Here is a 25,477-nt window from a genome sequence, read left to right as displayed (position 1 = left end):
GTGCAAAAGAAAGTTGTCCTGGCTCCTATCTGAAATAAAACGGGCATGTTCAGACACATTCTTCAAGTATTCTACATTCATACAGCAAAGAACGTGGTTAAAAAAATAAAAAATTACAAACCTCTGAGTGTGAGCATGCTTTCTGCACACACACATTGAACTCTCACTGGAGCGTTTATGTGCAGCTGCAGCACAGCAAACGGAGACACGTGCACCTGTGCTGGAAATGCACGTAATTCATACAGTAAATAAAATCCAATGTGCTGCAGGAAATAGACAGTGCCCAAAAGATTAGCAACGGCCTCATTGCGACGTGACATTTAGCTGGACCGGAGGAGACCACCGGCTCACTTGCAGTCAGAGAACATCTCAGCTGTTTCACGCAGAGATAAACACTCCTTGCTTGTGCACACTCCAACAAATGCATTAGTATATATTTACATTATAGAAGGGAAAATTGGAGCGTGGCATCAGGATGTCAGTCAGCCATCAGTGATGCACGATGGAACTGTACAACCAACCAACCCTACCAGGCATGCAAAAATGCTGGAAATACAGAAGGTTTCCAAAGTTTGGACAAACTTTTAAGAAGTGAAGAAGCCAAATCACGTCTGTCCCTCTCTGACTGTCCCCTCTGTGCAGAGCCAACAGGAGTGCAGAGTGTGGACACGAGTAAAGAGTGTAGAATTCTTTCTTCTGTATCCTCACAATTCTGTATAATCCTGTGCAACATCCAGAAATAACATATAGCACTGTACAAACATTATACACTGAAAAAAGAGAATGTTTGAACCAACTTAAAAAGTGTTACAATTTGTAAAAACCTGAATGAATTAAGTTGTTTGAACTTAAGTTTGAAAGTTAAATCAACTCTAACTTATAAACTTAAGTGAATGAATGAATTAAGTAGTTTGAAAGTTAAATCAACTCTAACTTACAAACTTAAGTTCAGACAACTTAATTCATTCAGATTTTTACAAATTGTAACACTTTTTTAAGTTGGTTCAAACATTATACACCGAATAAAGAGAATGTTTGAACCAACTTAAAAAGTGTTACAATTTGTAAAAAAACCCCTGAATGAATTAAGTTGTTTGAACTTAAGATTGAAAGTTAAATCAACTCTAACTTACAAACTTAAGTGAATGAATGAATGAAGTAGTTTGAACTTAAGTTTGAAAGTTAAATCAACTCTAACTTACAAACTTAAGTTCAAACAACTTCATTCATTCAGATTTTTACAAATTTTAACACTTTTTTTAAGTTGGTTCAAACATTCTCTTTTTTCAGTGTAGGTGCATTTACTGTGTGTACAATACGTATGTTTAACAAAGGAGAAACTGCTCAATATCTAATATTTATCAATTCAAGTAAAGCTGTTGTGTGGGCCGCTGAAGAGGAGGTACTGCTGGTCCACCACCACCAGAGGGCGCCGCCGCCCCACAGGAGCAGCCTCGGTAACAGCTGTCACCCATCACCTGAGACAGCTGACGGCAATTATCACTGGGGTATATCAGCAGGACGGCATCTCCACCTCATCGCCGAGATATCGTTCTACCTGGAAGGTAATAATCTCAGCTGACTGCTTGACAGTAACCTTTGTGATTTTTGTGAGTGATTGCAGACTTTTTTCCCCAACGAGAGGTGGAGGTAGCTTCCCTGCCGTACAGGTTGCTGGGTGCAAACGCGCCCACGTTAATTGTGTTCTTGTTCCTCGCCAGCAGTACCAGGTCCGACACGCGGAGGCAGTGGCCACCTGGGAGTTCGGAACTTGGCGGCTCCAGTATTCCCGGGGTCCTGTGGCGGAGGAAACCGTGTGGTTCCGGTTCTACTTTGGAGAGGCGTCTCCTATCTTCGAGCCTGCCCACACGACACCTTCGTGAATTGAACTTTGTCCATTGTTGTAATTTGTTGTGTTTGTTGTGTACGTTCGCAACAGTAAAGTGTTGTTATTTGACCTATTCCATTGTCCGTTCATTTGCGCCCCCTGTTGTGGGTCCGTGTTCCTACACTTTCCCAACAGGATATCTCGGCCAGCGTCATGGATCCCGAGGGGCGTCAACCGGCTGTTGAACGGCCAATGGACGAACAAGGCGCACAGGCGTCCGCAGGAGGGGTAATCGGTGAGTTGCAGCGGATCCTCACCGCTTTCACGACTCGGTTAGACTTGATGGCCGAGCAGAACGCCCTCCTGAACCGCAGGGTGGAGGCTCTCGCCGCGCAGGTGGAAGCGCGCCCTCCGGGCGCCGCTGCGGCTCTCCCTCCCGTAGACCCTGTGCGTGACAGCGACGTTCCACTGGTTGTCCAACGACCCCCCCCACCATCCCCTGAAGCATACATAAGCCCCCCAGAGCCGTACGGAGGCTGTGTGGAGACGTGCGCGGATTTCCTTATGCAGTGTTCGCTCGTCTTCGCACAGCGTCCCGTCATGTACGCGACCAACGCTAGCAAAGTAGCTTATGTGATAAATCTGCTTCGTGGTGAGGCACGCGCTTGGGCTACAGCGCTCTGGGAGCAAAGTTCACGGCTCCTTCTGACATATGATGGGTTTGTGAGGGAGCTCAGAACAGTGTTCGATCACCCTAATAGAGGAGAGACCGCTTCAGCCGTGCTGCTGTCAATGAGACAGGGGCGCCGGAGCGCAGCTGCCTATGCAGTCGACTTCCGCATCGCGGCTGCGAGGTCCGGCTGGAATAGCACTGCCCTCCGCGCCGCCTTCGTAAACGGACTGTCATTGGTCCTCAAGGAGCACCTGGTGGCTAAGGACGAACCGCGGGATTTGGATGGGCTTATCGATCTTGTCATACGATTAGACAATCGGTTAAATGAGCGCCGTCGGGAACGAGACGAAGGGCGTGGCCAGGCACGCGTCGTCCCTCTCCCTTCCGGTTCCGACCGCGTTCCGCCCTCCCCACGCTCCACGGCCCCTGCGCTCCGTGCGATCACAGCTCCCCCTGCTGACGAAGCTATGGAAACGAGTAGGGCAACATTTAGGGCACCGGTCACACAAAGGAGGCTGGCCCGCGGAGCGTGTTTTGTTTGTGGCTCGATTGAGCATCAGGTACGAGACTGCCCCGAACGGTTAAACACCAACGCCCGCCCCTAGACACTGGGCTAGGGGGGGGCCGAGACGTTCACGTGGGACACACCCACATCGCCACACGACTCCCAGTTACACTCCTTTATGAGGATTTAACCCTGAAGGCCCCAGCACTGGTGGACACGGGCTCAGAAGGGAATTTGCTTGATAGCAAATGGGCCAGGGAGATAGGGTTCCCTCTGGTGGCGCTTACCTCGCCTGTGCAGGTACGGGCACTAGATGGCTCCCTACTCCCTCCAATCACCCACAAGACACCAACAGTAACTCTGGTGGTGTCGGGGAATCACCGGGAGGAGATCGAGTTTTTTGTAACTCCGGCCACCTCCCGTGTGATTTTAGGTTTTCCCTGGATGTTGAAGCACAATCCCCGGATCGATTGGCCGTCCGGGGTAGTGGTCCAGTGGAGCGAGACCTGCCATCGGGTATGTTTAGGTTCCTCGGTTCCTCCCGGTTCCCAGGCCAGGGAGGAGGTCAGAGCCCCGCCCAATCTAGGGACGGTGCCGGTGCAGTACCATGACCTTGCGGAGGTGTTCAGCAAAGATCTGGCACTCACCCTTCCCCCGCACCGCCCGTATGATTGTGCCATTGATTTGGTTCCAGGCGTTGAGTTCCCGTCCAGCAGGCTGTACAACCTCTCACGACCTGAACGCGAATCAATGGAGACCTACATCCGGGACTCTTTGGCTGCCGGGTTGATCCGGAATTCCACCTCCCCGATGGGTGCGGGTTTCTTTTTTGTGGGGAAAAAGGATGGCGGATTACGTCCATGCATTGATTACAGGGGGCTGAACGAAATCACGGTTCGTAACCGATACCCCTTACCCTTGTTGGATTCGGTGTTCACGCCCCTGCATGGAGCCAAGATATTCACCAAGCTTGATCTTAGGAATGCGTATCACCTGGTTCGGATCCGGAAGGGAGACGAGTGGAAGACGGCATTTAACACCCCGTTAGGTCATTTTGAGTACCTGGTCATGCCGTTCGGTCTTACAAATGCTCCCGCGACGTTCCAAGCATTGGTTAATGATGTCTTGCGGGACTTCCTGCACCGATTCGTCTTCGTATATTTAGACGACATACTCATCTTTTCTCCGGATCCTGAGACCCATGTCCGACATGTACGTCAGGTCCTGCAGCGGTTATTGGAGAACCGGCTGTTTGTTAAGGGCGAGAAGTGTGAGTTTCACCGCACTTCTTTGTCCTTCCTGGGGTTCATCATCTCCCCCAACTCCGTCGCTCCTGATCCGGCCAAGGTTGCAGCGGTGAGAGACTGGCCCCAACCCACAAGCCGTAGGAAGCTGCAACAGTTCCTCGGCTTTGCGAATTTCTACAGGAGGTTCATTAAGGGCTACAGCCAGGTTGCTAGCCCCCTGACAGCCCTGACCTCACCAAAAGTCCCCTTCACCTGGTCGGATCGTTGCGATGCCGCGTTCAAGGAGTTGAAACGGCGCTTCTCGTCTGCACCCGTTCTGGTGCAGCCCGATCCTAGTCGCCAGTTAGTGGTTGAAGTGGATGCCTCGGACTCAGGGATAGGAGCTGTGCTGTCCCAGAGTGGGAAGACCGATAAGGTCCTTCATCCGTGTGCCTATTTTTCCCGCAGGTTGACCCCGGCTGAACGGAACTATGACGTCGGCAACCGAGAACTCCTTGCGGTGAAAGAGGCTCTTGAAGAGTGGAGACACCTGTTGGAGGGAACGTCCGTGCCATTCACGGTTTTCACTGACCACCGGAACCTGGAATATATCAGGACCGCCAAGCGGCTGAATCCCAGGCAAGCCCGCTGGTCACTGTTCTTCGGCCGTTTTGACTTCCGCATCACCTACCGGCCCGGGACCAAGAACCAGAAGTCGGATGCCTTGTCCCGGGTACACGAAGACGAGGTCAAAGCGGAGTTGTCGGATCCACCGGAACCCATCATCCCGGAGTCCACTATCGTGGCCACCCTCACCTGGGACGTAGAGAGAACCGTCCGGGAGGCCCTGGCACGAAGCCCGGACCCCGGGACTGGACCAAAGAACAGACTTTACGTCCCACCAGAGGCAAGGGCTGCAGTCCTGGACTTCTGTCACGGCTCTAAGCTCTCCTGTCACCCAGGGGTGCGAAGAACCGTGGCAGTTGTCCGGCAGCGCTTCTGGTGGGCGTCCCTGGAGGCCGACGTCCGGGACTATATCCAGGCCTGTACCACCTGTGCCAGGGGCAAGGCCGACCATCGCAAGGCTCCGGGACTGCTACAGCCGCTGCCTGTGCCTCATCGCCCCTGGTCCCACATCGGCCTGGATTTTGTCACGGGCCTCCCGCCGTCCCAGGGAAACACCGTGATCCTCACGATAGTGGACCGATTCTCCAAGGCGGCCCACTTCGTGGCCCTCCCGAAGCTCCCTACGGCCCAGGAGACGGCGGACCTCCTGGTCCACCACGTCGTCCGCCTGCATGGGATACCATCAGACATCGTCTCTGATCGCGGTCCCCAGTTCTCCTCGCATGTCTGGAGGAGCTTTTGCCGGGAACTGGGGGCCACGGTCAGTCTCTCGTCCGGGTATCACCCCCAGACCAACGGGCAAGCAGAGCGGGCCAATCAAGAAATGGAGCAAACACTGCGTTGTGTGACAGCCGCGCACCCCGCGGCCTGGAGTACTCATCTGGCCTGGATCGAGTACGCCCACAACAGTCAAGTGTCATCAGCCACCGGCCTCTCCCCCTTTGAGGTGTGTTTGGGGTATCAGCCCCCGTTGTTCCCGGTGGTTGAGGGGGAGGTCGGTGTGCCCTCGGTCCAGGCCCACCTGCGGAAGTGCCGTCGGGTGTGGCGCGCCGCCCGTTCTGCTTTGTTGAAGGCCCGGATGAGGGAGAAGACCCATGCAGACCGGCGGCGGACCCCGGCCCCTACGTATCGCCCCGGGCAGGAAGTGTGGTTGTCCACAAAGGACATCCCACTACAAGTGGCCTCCCCTAAACTACAGGACAGGTACATAGGACCGTTTAAAATCCTCAAGGTCATCAATCCCGCCGCAGTGAGGCTTCAGCTTCCAGCCTCACTGCGGATCCATCCTGTGTTTCATGTGTCGAAGCTCAAGCCCCATCACACCTCGCCCCTCTGTACACCCGGTCCGGCACCACCTCCTGCCCGGATCATCGATGGCGAGCCGGCTTGGACAGTGCGCCGGTTGTTGGACGTCCGTCGGATGGGCCGGGGCTTTCAATATCTGGTGGACTGGGAGGGGTATGGTCCCGAAGAACGCTCCTGGGTGAAGAAGAGCTTCATCCTGGACCCGGCCCTCCTGGCCGACTTCTACCGTCGCCACCCGGACAAGCCCGGTCGGGCGCCAGGAGGCGCCCGTTGAGGGGGGGGGTCCTGTTGTGTGGGCCGCTGAAGAGGAGGTACTGCTGGTCCACCACCACCAGAGGGCGCCGCCGCCCCACAGGAGCAGCCTCGGTAACAGCTGTCACCCATCACCTGAGACAGCTGACGGCACTTATCACTGGGGTATATCAGCAGGACGGCATCTCCACCTCATCGCCGAGATATCGTTCTACCTGGAAGGTAATAATCTCAGCTGACTGCTTGACAGTAACCTTTGTGATTTTTGTGAGTGATTGCAGACTTTTTTCCCCAACGAGCGGTGGAGGTAGCTTCCCTGCCGTACAGGTTGCTGGGTGCAAACGCGCCCACGTTAATTGTGTTCTTGTTCCTCGCCAGCAGTACCAGGTCCGACACGTGGAGGCAGTGGCCACCTGGGAGTTCGGAACTTGGCGGCTCCAGTATTCCCGGGGTCCTGTGGCGGAGGAAACCGTGTGGTTCCGGTTCTACTTTGGAGAGGCGTCTCCTATCTTCGAGCCTGCCCACACGACACCTTCGTGAATTGAACTTTGTCCATTGTTGTAATTTGTTGTGTTTGTTGTGCACGTTCGCAACAGTAAAGTGTTGTTATTTGACCTATTCCATTGTCCGTTCATTTGCGCCCCCTGTTGTGGGTCCGTGTTCCTACACTTTCCCAACAAAAGCTTTTGTCGCCATCTAGTGGCCAATGTGAGCATTTAAGGGCTTCTGTACATTTCCTACTTGAAACCCAAAATTCAATAAAAAAAAAGGCATTCATGAATATTAGAAATGCGTGATTTAACCTCACAGTATTAATGTAAAAAATTTAAATTTTGAGAGTTTTACACTTATTGTGTTTTATAACGCAGAAGGTTTTGTCGTATGGATGGACAGAAGGACGAATGGAAGCAACGTGTGTGACTACTTTTCACCTCCAATTTTGATTTTTTTTTTTTTCAAAATATAAGGAGGATCTTAAGTCCACTTAAGCTGATGTATGTCGGTAGATGGAAAACCTAATGCGCCTGTTTTATGTAACTTATGGAATATGATTTTAAAAATCTGCATGTGCTTCTCGGACTTCTTTATTCTCTACCTTAAAATCATTTCATCTTTTTAAAAAATATCTTCAGAAAATCTGCCAACCATGGCTACGCAACCTTCCAAAATAGTCTAATTTATCTAAAATTATTAGCTCAGGACAATTGTTTCTGATTTTTCCATTGATGATCGGCGTTTATGTAAGAGAACTGTAAAATATCCATAATAAAAAGTTAAAAAGACACAATAAACTGTTCTGAGGCTTCAAATGTGCATTTGCACATAACGTCTAATCTTTCCGCCAACACGCCTCATCACTTTCCCATTATCTGTGGCAACTGGTGTCCCACGTTTCTCGAAGGTTTTAACGTTTCATAAGTGCAACACATCAGTGCTCTGTGGTGCCGACAGCGCTGATGGTTGCGTGAATGCACAAATGATCGTGATGTGGCCGTTTCCAAGCCTCCAAATGTCATACAGCGTGGGTGTGGGAGGTCTGTGTGCTGGAATGTGGAACAGCTGGTGGCCCTAACTTGGCAGATGAGGCAGTTAACTGGATGATGGGGGCATCCGGGGCCACATGGAGGAGGTGGGATAGGATTTGGGAGGGAACCTCCTCGCTTATCGTGCATCTGTGAGAAAGTGGAAGCAATGCATGTCCTGGGATTTTCTCCAATGAGGCAGTGGAGTCATCCCTGCGGAGCGGAGCTTAAGACATTGATCCAATCCGCTACCCCCCCCCCCCCCCCCCGCCCCAAACTACACTTTCTCAGCTGCCACTTTTTAGTCATCCCTCATGTTGTTCCCGTTTGTACAGCTGGTTTTACTTTACTGCCATCCATCCGTTGTTATCCCTGTTCTTATGAACTGCTGTTTGTCATGCAACTTTTTGTTTCATTCAAAAGCTTTTAATCATTAATCAAGAACTCCAACATATACTATAACTTCCCAAAAGTGGACTTTGCAGCATGTATTTTTATCATTTACATGTAGTTGCTTCCAGTATCGCATCTTACATGGCTTTTTTTCCATCTTGGAAACATGGCAATAAAACCATAGACCTACTGGGAAAAACTCTCCGAGACGTCGCCCATAGCTGGTTTGAAGCTCAAATGGGGTGATTCAAGATGTCGCCATCTTAGTACTGCATGACTCCGCCTACCTTCTGCCCAGTGCAGCATAGGGAAGACCAGCATGAGCTGGCTGGGAGGAATGAAACCCATACATACCTGCCGATCTCAAAGTTACCAAGCTTGCTGAGGCTAACGAGACATAAAACTGGGTTCTGGCGATTAACATATTTTGCTAACATTTTGTTGGTTGTGTAGTGGCTTACTCTCTCTCTTCACTGTTGTCTCTTCTTCCACTCGCTCCACATGGGACGTGAACTCCCATTTTCTGGCACGGGAGACAGATGCTCTGTCCAGTCGGCTAGAACCTGGGCTCTGGCCTGAATGGCTAATTAAAAATTATGATGGGCAAGGCACTATCTATGTAGCTAATGTTACCCAGCTGTCGCTACGTTGGCGGCAGCAGCAGCGCAGACTCTGGTTATGGCAAGATGAACCTATAAATGAATAAAGAGGTGGAGCGTGGCTGACTCACTGTATGACGAAAGAACCCTAAACACGCCCATATTTTTGAGTCTAAAGCAGCTAAGCTAACAGGCTACCCTTGGTTTGGGTGTTTATACAATCGTAGTTTTAGGGACTGTGCTGTGGTTCTTATAATGGTTTACTTTGGTCGGCTGCTTGTTTTCTCAGTAATCATGCTTTAAGAGGACTTAACGGATGAAGCTACAGACAGCTGCTAAAATTGCTAACGCTGTTAGCATACAACATTAAGTGAGATGAGAATGTCACATCTTAGATGATCCATTAGGGCATTTCACCACACAAGAAGTTATATTAGCCCCGGTATTTGTTATACAACCCTCAAAATGACAGACACAGCGGAAATAGCTAGCGGCCGCATCACACGGCCTCTGAATTAAAGACACTGTAAGATGCAGAGGCACTGGGCTCATCTGCTGTTACTCAAAGTGCCCACGCCCCTAATTATGCATAACTTTATGTCTTAAAATGTCTTAAATTAAAAATTCACCCCCAGAAAGTTGTCACGGAGGAGACAATTATCAAGTTTGTACCAGGCTGTAAACATGTTTATTTCTGCTCTATAGTTGGACATTTTAACATGGACTTGATTTGGAACCTGTTTGCTTTGGAAGCCAGCCTCAAGCGACCAGTCAAGAAACTGCAACTTTTTGCAGTTTCATCAGAGACCTTGGAAGTTTACTGCTTCGTGTTTGTGCCAAGATGGAACTTGTTTGTTTGTTTGTTCACAAAACCTAACTTTGAGATGACCTCAGCTTTTAGACAAAAAGTTTTCTGCTCATCATCACGATGATGAACAACCTGGTTTAGTCTCCCGACATAAATGTGTTGGAATGGACGCACTGTTTGTAACATCTTGATTCCGCTGTTAACAGATGGAACTGAGTCAAGAACCAGAACCTTTTAGTTTTGTTCGGAAAGCAATACTGTTAAAGTTAGATGAGCTACACCACGTTCTTCTTGAGCTCACTGTGGAAGTGAGCCAAAGGGACCCACTTATAATCTCTGACAGGGGGAGGAGCTGCAGTTTGTAATTCATCGTGCCGTCCTGGTTAACCAATGGCTTCAGGTCGGTGGCTCTGCCTCCTCACTCCCGTCTTCCTCTGTCCTTGTAAGTCTGTGTTGTGATGCAGGAGTTTGCAGCAGCCAGAGTGGATGCACTGAGAACTCCAGAGGGAGGGTCTTTGGAGCGTGAGCTCAGTTTCTATGAGTCTGATTTCATTCACTGGTTTCTCAGTGGCCTTGGAACAGCTTGGATTTAAGTGCTGACCTACAGGCCAACAGGTGGTACTTCAGAAACTGCTGGAGCTCTGGTTGGAGTACTGCTGCTGTCCATGCACACGCACACGCTTTGAAGACTGTTGCAGGAGCAAGCAGCATGTTTCAGATCTGGGCATGGTTTCTTCTCTTGGTTCTCTGCACTTGGAGGTTGGATGCCTCAGTTTCTCTTCCTGATCCAGGAACCAGTGAGAGCCCAACAGTCACATCATGGACAGTAACATCGGCGTATGGGAACGCTACGACAGCCAATGCCACAAAGGAGGAAGAAGATGACAACTTCTCTGGGAGTGGGGAGGACTTGATCAGTGTGGCCACTGAAATGCAGAAGGTTGTCACGACGTGGGATGTGACCCCGACTGCTGGAACGACAAATGGAAGCCTGATAGAGAAGGCGGAGAGCGCTAATCCTAATGCAACGGGTAATATAGACAAGCTCAAAGGGGATAGGGAGGAGGGGGGGTCTGGATCAGGATCAGATCTAGAAGGCCTTCAAAACAATTTAACCAGGATTATAGATGATGTTTCTAATATCAATCGGACGACTTGGGGTTTTTTGGATTCCACGTTAGCTTCACTCAAAACTCGCTTCAATGATTCTGACCCTCCTTGTCTTCCCATGCCCCCTGATTGGCCCATTTGCTCTAGCAAACAGCCAAGGTTTTTCATGCTGCCCAACATTTTCAACCACACGTCTGTGGAGGAGGTGGGGGTAGTCCTACAGGACTGGGCGTGGCTCACGAGGGTGGGGTGTCACCACAGCACAGAGTGGTTCCTTTGTCTCCTGCTGGTGCCCAGGTGCCCCACGGCGGCCGACAAAGCACGTGCCGCCAGCCCGCACCTGCCCTGTCGCAGGTCATGCCACGTACTGCAAGACAGCTGCTGGGCGTCCCTAGAAAACGGGCGGCTCCCGGTGGAGTGTCACCTCCTGCCGGAACAAGTGCAGGAGCTCGAGCATCCTCTGTGCGCGCCAGTTACTAACTGGAAAGGTAACCGGCGGCTTCAAATGTATCCTGTGCGGTGATGCGTTTTGAATCCGATGCCACGCCTCTCTTCGTCATCAATGTTTATGCATTAGCTTGTGCATGTGCCTGTGCCGAGTGTGCAGTGTTTCCACGTTACTGTTCTGGACACCTTTGCCTGTCACATCAGCCACTTTAAAACTGTTTTTGCATGTTTTAGTCATCTTAGTATCGCCGTACAGCCGTGCTCACTTTGTGTGAGGAGTTTTCACATCAGTTGCATGTGTGATGAGAGTGAAACTAGACCATGACCACCACTGTAAGAGATTAGTGAAAGGTTTTTGTTTTTCCCCAACAAACCATAATGGTACACAAAGTGTCTTTAAAACAGCTACCAAAGTTTTTTAGCAAAAATACCCCAAGCACCTGAGGTGACGCTTCCAAATGCAGCTAGTCTGTTTCCGTTTGCTCAGGAAATGTGTGGGTGTGTCACATAGGTTGTGTCTGAAACAGCAGGCAGGAGTGCATATACAGACTTCCGTGACTTATGTCACAGAAGTCTAAAGTTAGTCGTTCCAGACCTTATTGTGCTTGTAGTGGGACTGTTTCTGCAAGCGGATATAAAACTATGAATCTTTGAGGCTATTTAATTTTGAATCGCCAACATTATTTAATTGTAAAGAACAGATTAAAAAGCTTTGCACAGTATGATCCCCTTTAAGTAAGATTTGTCAAAACATGATGGCATACACTAAAACTAGTTTGGAAACAGAATGTGGCTCTTATACAAAGCAAGATGTTAATGCAATAATAATAATAATAAAAACCTATGTATGTCTCACTGTTGTGCAAGCTGCTGTCACCCAGTGTCAGCTGCACATGCTGAGAAATGGTATTTTATCATGCATGTATGATGCCACTGGCTGTGTGTTTTAAGAGTGCATCTTAAAACGTTTTACCTGATAAATCAGTAATGGCACGCAAAGGCAACGTGACTCATCCTCTGGAAGTAGTAAACTGATAACTGCAGACTGCAGCTGGTTATTGCTTACATCACAACTTCAGATATGGACACAAGTTATCTTAAAGTAATCCAAAATATTTGCCGTATACTGAAAGAAGTATTTGTCTTTTGAAGATTAACCCCTTGTCCTATAACTGTACACTTGTTAGCTTGTGGTTTGCATGGTTGAAAGTGTATCTAACAAAAGTGTTTAACTCCTCCCGTCATTTAAAACCACACTTTATGTTGTTGGAGCACAGTTTGTAGCAACTAATGTAGAATTATGAGGAGTGAAAAGTTTATATTTTGATGTATGTCACAACCAAAAAAGTCTCTTCTAATGTCCCTTGGTATAAAAACAATGCAATCTCACGCCACTTTGTGACTGCATCACAAAAAGTGATTTAATTTATTATTTTGTGATAGCGTTTAAGAAATGTAGCAGATTTGTGTGATACCATTACAAAACTATGATGGTGTTACGGTTAGACTGTTAAATTAGTCAGAGACATCTGGCCGCGTCATAAAAATCTACTACATTATGCGACGGTATCACAAAAAAAGACAGACTGGGTTGTATATAAACCAGACTTGATTTATTAGCTTGCGGGATGTAGTAGCTAGCAGTAAGACTGAACAGACTGAAACTTTATATTTTGATATGTGCAATAAACAAAAGGTTTTTCCAGCCAATCTATTGTTTAAAACCACACTTTAACTTGTACATTGCTGGTTTGTATAGCTAACAGAGCAGTGTAATTTTTAACGCCTAAAATCATATAAACACATGCTTGGTATGGTTAGCTCATAGCTAGTAGCGCATTGTCATGGGTTGGAAAGTTTATATTTTGATATGAATATGGAACAAAAAAAGGTTTTCTTAATCCTTCACTTATAAAAAATTTGATGTGACCTTATTAGCTTGTGGCTTTTAGCAGCTAGCAGTAAGATTGAATTAGCTGAAAGTTCTTTTTTGATATTAGCAACAAACAGGTTTTTCTAGCCCTGCTGGTGACTTGTATAGCTAGCAGAGCAATGTCATTTCTAGGGCCTATAAAAGCATGATGGAGCTAGTTATCGTAGAGCTAGTAGAGCTAGTAGAGCTTTATGTGGGTTAGAAGCTTATATTTTGATATCTACAACAAAAAAGTTTTTCTAGCCCTTTTATTTTTTTAAATGCACAGCTTTATTATCTGGAAGCTTGTGTAGGTAGCAGAGCAATTAACAACTAAAATGGAGTCAGTTCATTGAATATTATCATGGGGTGGATGTTTATATTTTGATATCTACTGTACAACAAAAAAGGTTTTTCTCATCCTTTTATGATTTAAAATGACATTACTTGTAGAACATAATTTTCAACGCTTAAAATCACAGGCCTATAAAAGCATGTTTGGCCTAGTAGCTTGTAGCTAGCAGAGCATTATTGTGAGTTGGAAGCTTGTCTTATGATATATACAAGAAAAAATGTTTTTTTTTTCTACCCCTTCTATTAGGTTAAATGACTGCTTAGCTGTTGGCTTGTAGCACTGACAGAGACACTTTAATAACACCATACTTGGTTTAGCTCACGGCTTGCAATAGTTAGTAGAGCAAATATTTCTAACTTGATGTTTTGATATATGTTGTTTAACCATTCCTATCATATATATAGAACCACACTTTATCTTGTTACATCAGAACTTATTGACTAGGTAGAGCGATATCGCAGGACAAAGGTTTATCTTTTGTATAGACGCCTTTACGGTGTCAAATCTTGCGCGTAATCACGTTCTTGCTGGGGAGGCTGAGATTTCGTTGTCAGTATAAACAAGCATTTGCAGCAACTTGTTTGCAGCATTGTGTCGTTATAGAGGTGAGTTCAACCAAAATATGTATTTAGGTTTTTAAGATAATCATGAGTCCTTATTGTGAGTTTTATTTTAAAAATAAATAAATAAATAAAAAGCTTGTTGCTGTTAGGGTTGGGAACCAGTTCTTTTTGGGTATCCTTAAGAAATGATTCGATCCATTGACATCAATAGCCTTTTTGCTTAACGATTCCCTTATCAGTCCTTCAGAGTGGCTGTTGTTTTTGGGGGTGTTTGTCAGGAAAATGATCATTTCTCTGCATTGATTACAGAACCTGCAGCGGGTCTGTATAATCAACCATTTCTGCAGCGCGGCTTTGCTTTGAACCTTGAACCAATGAAGCAGTGCTTCGATCTTCGATCTGCTGCTTCGTTGGTTCTTTGTTTTATTTCGCTTTATTTTATTTGTCTGTGAGTAATATTTACCTTTTTTATGTTAAACCGACCTGTTATCGTCTTCTGAAACATTTGATAGATGTATTTTATAACTTAAAAACGGGACAGATACTAATGCGTTAGCATGTCTATGGCATTTTCAATGTTAAAGTTAGCATTAAGCTGAGCCATTATCAAACCTCCCTCCCCAGCGCGCAAAGGATTCTGGGATATTCTAAAACCGTGACTAGTATTTGACACGAAATGTTGTTTGTAATCCTTTGCATTATATAAAAACACACTTGACCTAGTTCATGGCTTGTAATAGCTAGCCAAAACACTGAACATTTTTTACATTAAATTCTGCAAAATTGGAGCATGAATTCTCCGGTACCAGAGGCCCTTTGTCAGCGTCTTGACTGGCTTCTGGAAGTGTGCAGTCTGGATTCTTCTAATTGGTGTGTCTTCTGTCAGAGTTAACTGGACCCAGTTCACCCTGTAGCAGAGCATCCACTGGATAGTCTGCTACCTAATGATATTTTTATCGTTTTGCGTTCTGGGTTAGAGCAGAATATTTTGTTCCATGTACCACTTTTACCAAGCAGGGTTCTTGTTTGGACAACCTTTGAAGTCGAGCATAAACCACACTCTCAAAGTCATGACAGCACATTGGCTTCAAAGGAGTAATGCATGCGGACTATTTTATGCTCTCCTCACTTGACTGACTGCCCCAGATACCGAACAGTTTTTGTTCATGTTTATGTCCTCTGGAGAAATTCTTTCCATATGGACAATTTATATATCGCTGCTGCTACACTTGCATGACATGAAAAATCAATGTGCTTGTCTTTATGCTGTTTTAAATTGGATGGAATTTTTCAACACCTGCCTCAGTTCATTCATAAATTTGCACAAATAGGAAATTAGCAAATTAAATGTGAATATTTAGAAATTATGATGGGACACTGAGGAAGCTTGTACTTTTTACTTTGAACTTCTAAGCATCAGTCTGCTTAGTGAACGTCTAAATATTTATTGGAAAACTGTTTTTGCAGGAAACTACAGTTACTGCTCATCCTTCACTCATTAATGTTATTGAATGATTATTTACCTACCACACAGCTGGTTGTCTTCTATTAATATAAAAAGATGCATGAAATTCAAATAAACTTATCTTTGAATAAGCTGTACACAGGTTTTCTTTTTGGGTTAGGCTTTCTTTGAGTTTAGAATGCAATTACAATAGTAGACTTAACATAAGTAAATTTTAATCACACTTATGTTTTCCATGAGTATATTAGACTTTTATTGCCAAACAAAGTTTTGTAAAAAATTAGACCTTGTTTCTCCTTTACATTTATTCAGAGACACTTGCGCAGTGAGCAGGAAGGATTTATCTAATTTTATTCATTACATTTTTAGCATAATGAAACTGGCAACATTATGGGACAATATGAAAAATGCAATACAAAAGCAGTGATTCTTACATTTACTTTGACTTCTATTTCATTAGACAGTATAAACCCAAGATATCAACAAATTCATGGGAAAAATCATATCATTATTTATAAACAGTGGTTCTCAAAGAAATATTGAAAGGGATTTGCATATTCCTTGCTCTAAAGTGTCGGACCCATGACAATGTTGGACTCTGTAGTTTTCTCTGGGCCCCTCCCCAATCGGACCGGGAGTGACAAGTTTAGCCGCATGTTCTCCTTGAATTGCTGGCTGTCTGAGTGGTGTCCAAAAAATGAGGTGGGCTTCATAGATAATTGGCAAAGCTTCTGGGGAAAACCTGGTCTTGTTAGGAGAGACGGCATCCATCCCACTTTGGATGGAGCAGCTCTCATTTCTAGAAATCTGGCCAAATTTCTTAAATCCTCCAAACCATGACTATCCAGGGTTGGGACCATGAAGCAGAGCTGTAGTCTTACACACCTCTCTGCAGCTTCTCTCACCCTGCCATCCCCTCATTACCCCATCCCCATAGAGACGGTGCCTGCTCCCAGACCACCAATAACCAGTAAAAATCTATTTAAGCCTAAAAATTCAAAAAGAAAAAATAATATAGCACCTTCAACTGCACCACAGACTAAAACAGTTAAATGTGGTCTATTAAACATTAGGTCTCTCTCTTCTAAGTCCCTGTTGGTAAATGATATAATAATTGATCAACATATTGATTTATTCTGCCTTACAGAAACCTGGTTACAGCAGGATGAATATGTTAGTTTAAATGAGTCAACACCCCCGAGTCACACTAACTGCCAGAACGCTCGTAGCACGGGCCGGGGCGGAGGATTAGCAGCAATCTTCCATTCCAGCTTATTAATTAATCAAAAACCCAGACAGAGCTTTAATTAATTTGAAAGCTTGACTCTTAGTCTTGTCCATCCAAATTGGAAGTCCCAAAAACCAGTTTTATTTGTTATTATCTATCGTCCACCTGGTCGTTACTGTGAGTTTCTCTGTGAATTTTCAGACCTTTTGTCTGACTTAGTGCTTAGCTCAGATAAGATAATTATAGTGGGCGATTTTAACATCCACACAGATGCTGAGAATGACAGCCTCAACACTGCATTTAATCTATTATTAGACTCAATTGGCTTTGCTCAAAATGTAAATGAGTCCACCCACCACTTTAATCATATCTTAGATCTTGTTCTGACTTATGGTATGGAAATTGAAGACTTAACAGTATTCCCTGAAAATTCCCTTCTGTCTGATCATTTCTTAATAACATTTACATTTACTCTGATGGACTACCCAGCAGTGGGGAATAAGTTTCATTACACTAGAAGTCTTTCAGAAAGCGCTGTAACTAGGTTTAAGGGTATGATTCCTTCTTTATGTTCACTAATGCCATATACCAACACAGTGCAGAGTAGCTACCTAAACTCTGTAAGTGAGATAGAGTATCTCGTCAATAGTTTTACATCCTCATTGAAGACAACTTTGGATGCTGTAGCTCCTCTGAAAAAGAGAGCTTTAAATCAGAAGTGCCTGACTCCATGGTATAACTCACAAACTCGCAGCTTAAAGAAGATAACCCGTACGTTGGAGAGGAAATGGCGTCTCACTAATTTAGAAGATCTTCACTTAGCCTGGAAAAAGAGTCTGTTGCTCTATAAAAACCCTCCGTAAAGCTAGGACATCTTACTACTCATCACTAATTGAAGAAAATAAGAACAACCCCAGGTTTCTTTTCAGCACTGTAGCCAGGCTGACAAAGAGTCAGAGCTCTATTGAGCCGAGTATTCCTTTAACTTTAACTAGTAATGACTTCATGACTTTCTTTGCTAATAAAATTTTAACTATTAGAGAAAAAATTACTCATAACCATCCCAAAGACGTATCGTTATCTTTGGCTGCTTTCAGTGATGCTGGTATTTGGTTAGACTCTTTCTCTCCGATTGTTCTGTCTGAGTTATTTTCATTAGTTACTTCCTCCAAACCATCAACATGTCTATTAGACCCCATTCCTACCAGGCTGCTCAAGGAAGCCCTACCATTAATTAATGCTTCGATCTTAAATATGAAGAGTTCTATTTGAAGAGTTTCAGTCAGGTTTTAGAATTCATCATAGTACAGAAACAGCATTAGTGAAGGTTACAAATGATCTTCTTATGGCCTCAGACAGTGGACTCATCTGTGCTTGTTCTGTTAGACCTCAGTGCTGCTTTTGATACTGTTGACCATAAAATTTTATTACAGAGATTAGAGCATGCCATAGGTATTAAAGGCACTGCGCTGCGGTGGTTTGAATCATATTTATCTAATAGATTACAATTTGTTCATGTAAATAGGGAATCTTCTTCACAGACTAAGGTTAATTATGGAGTTCCACAAGGTTCTGTGCTAGGACCAATTTTATTCACTTTATACATGTTTCCCTTAGGCAGTATTATTAGACAGCATTGCTTAAATTTTCATTGTTACGCAGATGATACCCAGCTTTATCTATCCATGAAGCCAGAGGACACACACCAATTAGCTAAACTGCAGGACTGTCTTACAGACATAAAGACATGGATGACCTCTAATTTCCTGCTTTTAAACTCAGATAAAACTGAAGTTATTGTACTTGGCCCCACAAATCTTAGAAACATGGTGTCTAACCAGATCCTTATTCTGGATGGCATTACCTTGACCTCTAGTAATACTGTGAGAAATCTTGGAGTCATTTTTGATCAGGATATGTCATTCAATGCGCATATTAAACAAATATGTAGGACTGCTTTTTTGCATTTGCACAATATCTCTAAAATTAGAAAGGTCTTGTCTCAGAGTGATGCTGAAAAACGAATTCATGCATTTATTTCCTCTAGGCTGGACTATTGTAATTCATTACTATCAGGTTGTCCTAAAAGTTCCCTGAAAAGCCTTCAGTTAATTCAAAATGCTGCAGCTAGAGTGCTAACAGGGACTAGAAGGAGAGAGCATATCTCACCCATATTGTCCTCTCTTCATTGGCTTCCTGTTAATTCTAGAATAGAATTTAAAATTCTTCTTCTTACTTATAAGGTTTTGAATAATCAGGTCCCATCTTATCTTAGGGACCTCATAGTACCATATCACCCCAATAGAGCGCTTCGCTCTCAGACTGCAGGCTTACTTGTAGTTCCTAGGGTTTGTAAGAGTAGAATGGGAGGCAGAGCCTTCAGCTTTCAGGCTCCTCTCCTGTGGAACCAGCTCCCAATTCAGATCAGGGAGACAGACACCCTCTCTACTTTTAAGATTAGGCTTAAAACTTTCCTTTTTGCTAAAGCTTATAGTTAGGGCTGGATCAGGTGACCCTGAACCATCCCTTAGTTATGCTGCTGTAGACTTAGACTGCTGGGGGGTTCCCATGTTGCACTGAGTGTTTCTTTCTCTTTTTGCTCTGTATGCACCACTCTGCATTTAATCATTAGTGATTGATCCCTCAGCCCCAACCAGTCCCAGCAGAAGACTGCCCCTCCCTGAGCCTGGTTCTGCTGGAGGTTTCTTCCTGTTAAAAGGGAGTTTTTCTTTCCCACTGTTGCCAAGTGCTTGCTCACAGGGGGTTGTTTTGACCGTTGGGGTTTTTCCATAATTATTGTATGGCCTTGCCTTACAATATAAGGCGCCTTGGGGCAACTGTTTGTTGTGATTTGGCGCTATATAAATAAAATTGATTTGATTTGATTTAAAGTGTATAATATCATTAAACAGTTTGAAATCTATATGAATTTCTGTCCATATAGGACAAGGAATCAAACCTAAGCTGAACACCCGTGATTTCCTAGCCATCAACCGGTAGTGCATAAAGAACCATTAGTCATCAATAGCCGATATAACTACATGTGCAAGGGATTTCATTGGGAAACCTTTGTCAAGCATTACAATATGGTGTTACTTTCACAAATGCCACTTAAATGTTACTGTGCAAAACAGAAGCCTTATGTTACTTTTGTCCCAAACAGCCATGGACTTGTCTGGGTTCTGAGGCATCTGGATTGGACCATCACATAGTGGAAATGTGTATTGTTGTCAGACTAATCAGTGTTTTTGGAAGAAATGCACACTGTGTGCTCAGGACCAAAGATTAAAATGACCATCCAGATTGTCCAAAAGACAGGGTCTGTCATGGTTTGGGGTGTGGCAGTACTCTTGGCAAAAGTAATTTATACTTGTGTGATGGCAGGGGACGTCCATACATTTTTCAACAAGAAAATGCAAAACCACTTTCTGCACACATTACAAAGGCATGGCTGCTGGAGAAGAGGGTACGCACACTGCTGCTGCAGTCCTGACCTGTTTCCAATAGAGAATGTGTGGAGAATTTTAAAAAGAAAAGTGCAAAGATGAGGACCTCATACTGTTGCAAACCTTATGGGCCCCTTCATACATAGTGCAAAGTTTGGATGACATGCACACTTAGTGCACATTACGCAGGAATCATGTGCAAACTGTGTAATGTTGTCCCTGCCTCCAACACCTCGTACACCTGTTGCTACAACTATTTGTGCACACAAGCGCCTGAAAGACAAAGTGTGCACTGTGCGAATCCATCGCACCCTCTCGCGGCAGGTGCCGGTCAAATTCAGGTGACACGCACGAACATTTAACATCGCTCGCATGGCACTTAGAAAATGTGTGGCCAGTCGCACTCTTGGCACGCAACAGACTGCAGACAATCACTGTTGTACTGCTTTGAACGTTCCCCACGAGTGTGACTTTGCAAACACACACACTGACACGTGGGTGTGTGCGCTCACTTATGGGAGGCGTGGCTTTTGACAGAAGCTGCTGTGGTGATCTGTCATTCTGGACATTCCAGCTACACAACACCTACTGTGTTTGGACAGTCATGGACTGACAACTGTCCACTGTGAGGTGCGGGTGTCTGATTGCTGTATTTATGTGGGCATAAACAAAAACATGGTGGCGACACCTGCAGCAAGTGAGCGCGCACACGGAGCAGACACTGACAGCCGTCCAGGTTGAAATGGATCAGATCAGAACACGCAGCGGGTGATTTGACCGTCACATCTAGCTCTGTGAGCTCTGTTCCACATGACACGGTCTGTGCTGTGGCACGCCATCCACAAGACGTGTGTCAGGCAGAACACGTGTGCGGCCGACTGGACGCACCTGACCAGTAGATGTGGACATGATGACAGCACACTACTGCTCATTCATGTCATTTTATGACTGTATGTCTTTGACCATGGGTCATAAGCAGAGGAACATACGGATCATATTTGTATTGCTCACTTGATAAATGCAGTGTTTTTATATGGTGTGGGATGTTAATTTTTTTTTTTTTTTTTTATAATACTTCCATGTCCTTCCTGATATGAGGCAGCTTCCCACAGCTTTCAGACAACAGCTCCGTAACTCAGTGGTAAAGTCTCTGACTGGGAATCAGAGGTTTTGAATGGTGCGAGTTCGTGTCCAGAGTAGTGTGTTTTTTTCTTCATATTTTTTTATTATTCCACATAAGCGGTGTGAAGTGGTCCCACAGGTACTGGCTGGTTTTTATTTATTTTTTTATTTATTCCACATAAGCAGTGCGATGTGGTTCCACACGTACCAGCTGCTTTTTATTTCTTCCACATAAGTGGCGCCATGTGCTACACCTGGCACTGTTTCTGCTCAATGTACACCGGCGCCTGCATGAACTCTCGCACCGGGTTTGTGCACGCCTGCCCGTCGGCGCGATGTTTCGTGCACTAATTTTGAACTGTTTCGCGCTGTTTTGCCGTTTTTGTCCAAACTTTGCACTACGTGTGAAAGGGCCATAAGATGTGCTGGCAGTAAGAATGGGACAAAATAAAAACCCGACCCACGATATTGATAGGTATCCTTAATACCAGAGTGTCTTTGAAATGTTTTCAGGAGTAATGTCAACATTACAAAGTGCTAAATGCTTTAACATCACAACTTAAATGCAAATGCTTAACAGATGAAAGGAAGTTTTCCATCAAAGTATTTCTTTAACATTGTAGTCACATTAGGAATTGACAATGCAAACTTGTTTTCTAGAAATGGGACTGGAAGCTTAGTGCCACAGCTATTGTGTTTCAGTGTAGAGCTAATTGTATCGCAGTATGAAAGGTTACAAGGTTAAACTCTTTCATAAATGATAAATGGACGGCATTTATACAGCGCTTTTCCATCTGCATCAGACGCTCAAAGCGCTTTACAATTATGCCTCACATTCACTCATTCACACAGACACACACAAACTGATGTCAGGGTGCTCACTACATATCAGGAGCAACTTGGGGATTAAGGACCTTGCCCAAGGGCCCTTAATGATTTTCCAGTCAGACTGGGGTTTGAACCGAGGATCCTCTGATCTCAAGCCCAATGCTTAACCATAAGACCCTCTGGCAGTGACTTCCAAAGATCGCTAACTGGGTAGCTGTCATCAATAAAAATACCAGAATACAGTACATTATTTGCTTACATGTGAGAGTAACAAACTTGTTTCTGAGCCGCAGCTACATGCTAATATGGCTAAATCAGCACTGCCTTGAAAATAAATTAACAATTACATGAAGGGAGTATTTTAGTACCAAATATTATTTGAGAACATGGATCTGTGAACAGTTTAGACTCCACTAAAACTGTTTATACAATCAGATGATGTGTCATAGCTGTAATAGCCATCTCTATCATGGAGACCCTAGCAGTGAGCACGCCCTCATAGTTAGCTTGCTAGCTTGCCAACAAGTAAATCAGGTGATTATGGCGGTTAGTTTTGGCTCCCATTTGGTAATCAATGACTTGAGTGAGCTATTACTTTGTTGGTTGTAACATGTAAAAATCAGCCCCTTGAACATCATCCTCAGCGTAGTAGTCTTTTTTTTATTTGTGAAGCTAACAATCGTTGTTGTTGGGCTGCAGAAAGAAACCTGCAATTCTTCCTTGGCATGTGTCATTAGTTGTAGCTGCTTATGCCAGTGGTTTTCAAACTGTGAGGTGCAAGGGATGAGTATCAAGAACTGGTTCTTCTCAAAAATCATTAAGAAATTATTCGATCCATCGACATCAATAGCCTTTTTTGCTTAACGATTCCCTTATCGGTCATTAAGAGCGGCCGTTGTTTTTGAGGGTGTTTATTGGGAAAATGATCATTTCTTTACATTGATCACAGACCCTACAGTGGGTCTGTAATCAACCGCTTCTGCAGCAGCTATTCTTGAAGCTTGAAGCAACAAAGCAGTGGTCCAACCCACTGCTTCACTGCTTCATTGCCTCACTGCTTCGCTGCTTTTCAGAAACGGCACGTCCGCTTCTTAATCCCTCTTAAAGCCAAAAATGTTAATCATGAGTCACTTTTGTGTGGATTCGAAGTCCATAACTGGGACTCTTGTCTTGTTGCGGGTAAGAAATGAGAATTGTTCTCTGTTCCGTTCGCACAGCTCCAAACGCTGCGCCGCTCTCTGCCGAGTCCAGCCGGAATTAATAACTTCAAAGCGAATCACTGTTTTAAATCAAATGGCACCTCTTTCCAAACGCTGTAAGACAGACAACAGACTAAAACATTTTTTTCCTCCCAAAAAAGACGTCCTGCATTCTTTATGAATTACACTGATGCTGACGTGCAGCTCAGCTGGCTGAGCTCAGCTCAGAGGTATGGAAAGACATTCATGCCATTAATGTCTGAAAAACTACAGTTTTTATTTATATTTATTTATGTCCAGATATCAAGGATGCCATGACTAATTACATATTTATTTACTTTAAGACTCAATAAAATGTTATTGACATAGAAAACCTGTAAAGCCTACTTTTAGTACACAGAAAATTCACAGGAGGTATCCGGTTGTTAAGCGCTGACGTAACGCATCGCGTGATAATCTGTTTCCGGGTCCAAAGACCTCCAAGTTTACAATTAAAGTTATGTCTGTTTGATCCTTTTAAGGATTTACAGTTTAAGTTTAGTTTGTGTTCACATTGTGCTCAAACCTCCGTCCCTCCCTTCTCCGCCTCCACCTCCATTAACCGCATTCGTCTGGTTCTATGGTCAGAACACTTAATAAAACTTTTTTTTCTTTTACTTTACATATTTTATTATGCACAGGTAAAATATACATGTCTATTTGTAAATAAAAAATTATTTATTACAATAAACAGGACGTTAAAGTGCAAACTTCACTTTCTCCCCGAACGACATGAACAGGAAGCGATCGCAGCTCACAGCAACTCCCACTGAAAATAACTGAGAAACAACCTGAGTGTCTGACATTTTTACATAAAACAAACGCAGTAACAACGTCTAAAAACCCAGTTAATATATCCAGGAGAGTTTTAGGCACAATATACAAAGAGTTTTATGTTGCGATGTTAATGCTGTTGTCCGTGTGCAACGGTGTAAGTGCAGCCTGATCAGAGCGTCTCAGTGCAGTTCTCAATGTTAATGACAGCGCCTTTTTTGTTTGGAGCCGGAAGTTGAAAATCACATGATGCGTTACGTCACACTTAACAACCCGATTGATAAAGGAATTCATAAGGAATTAGACTGATAAGCAGAATTGATAATGGCACTGATATCGATAAAATCTTATCAGTACCCATCCCTGTTAAAATTTGAATTAATATTATTTATGTTAAAATGTGCTAGTTATGTCAAAGACATTTAAAACACACAGAGATGTTTAAATGTTAAAAAACGATGTATAAATTTGACAAAAGGTAAAGAACAGAAGAATAGAAAGTTTTTTAAAAACACATTTAAAATGTTTGAAAAGGGTATAAAATCTGTGAAAGAATAGAAAGATCTTTAAAAACATGTTTAAAATGTTTACAGAGGCTGTAAAATGTGTAAATGCATAGACAGTTCCTTAAAAACACAAATACTTTTAAAATGTGTTTAAGATGTTTCAAGGAATAAAAAGAAACACACGAAGATGTTGAAATTGTGTGTATGTGTGTCGGTGGGGCAGCTATTCATTTGTTCTCTGTTGGGGGGGACACTCTCCCACACTTTGAAAACCCCTGGCTTATGCTAATAGACACACAACACTGTTGCGAAAGATGAAAACTTTATGATGGGTGGTTACTTACCACTGGTTGTAAATATTGGCCTGTAGGGAACACGTAACGCCGTTATCCACTTTCTGACACCACATACTCACAAGACTAGAAGGATTTTATTCACTTTATACATGCTTCCCTTAGGCAGTATTATTAGACAGCATTGCTTAAATTTTCATTGTTACGCAGATGATACCCAGCTTTATCTATCCATGAAGCCAGAGGACACACACCAATTACTTAAACTGCAGGATTGTCTTACAGACATAAAGACATGGATGACCTCTAATTTCCTGCTTTTAAACTCAGATAAAACTGAAGTTATTGTACTTGGCCCCACAAATCTTAGAAACATGGTGTCTAACCAGATCCTTACTCTGGATGGCATTACCCTGACCTCTAGTAATACTGTGAGAAATCAGAGTCATTT

General features: G+C 44.3%; 1 protein-coding gene across 7 annotated transcripts in view; it reads left to right on the top strand.

Annotated features, from left to right (window-relative positions):
• Positions 1-25,477, top strand: part of LOC117517175 (collagen alpha-1(XVIII) chain-like) — a 114,937-nt gene that overhangs the window by 35,779 nt on the left and 53,681 nt on the right. For 4 of the 7 annotated variants that reach the window (XM_034178129.1, XM_034178138.1, XM_034178114.1 and 1 more), the window contains exon 1: positions 10,191-10,770. The exons of 2 other annotated variants lie outside the window; for them this stretch is intronic. In XM_034178129.1, the coding sequence (XP_034034020.1) occupies positions 10,449-10,770 (322 nt within the window). In that variant the 5' untranslated portion in view covers positions 10,191-10,448. Of the gene's footprint in view, positions 1-10,190; positions 10,771-25,477 lie in introns of those variants that run through there. One more of the 7 variants, XM_034178121.1, reaches the window with a different exon arrangement.

Source organism: Thalassophryne amazonica, chromosome 1, assembly GCF_902500255.1.
Source record: "Thalassophryne amazonica chromosome 1, fThaAma1.1, whole genome shotgun sequence".
NCBI classification, from domain to species: domain Eukaryota; kingdom Metazoa; phylum Chordata; class Actinopteri; order Batrachoidiformes; family Batrachoididae; genus Thalassophryne; species Thalassophryne amazonica.
The sequence above is the reverse complement of the archived record's forward strand: the minus strand, read 5'-3'. Positions and strand labels throughout refer to the sequence as shown.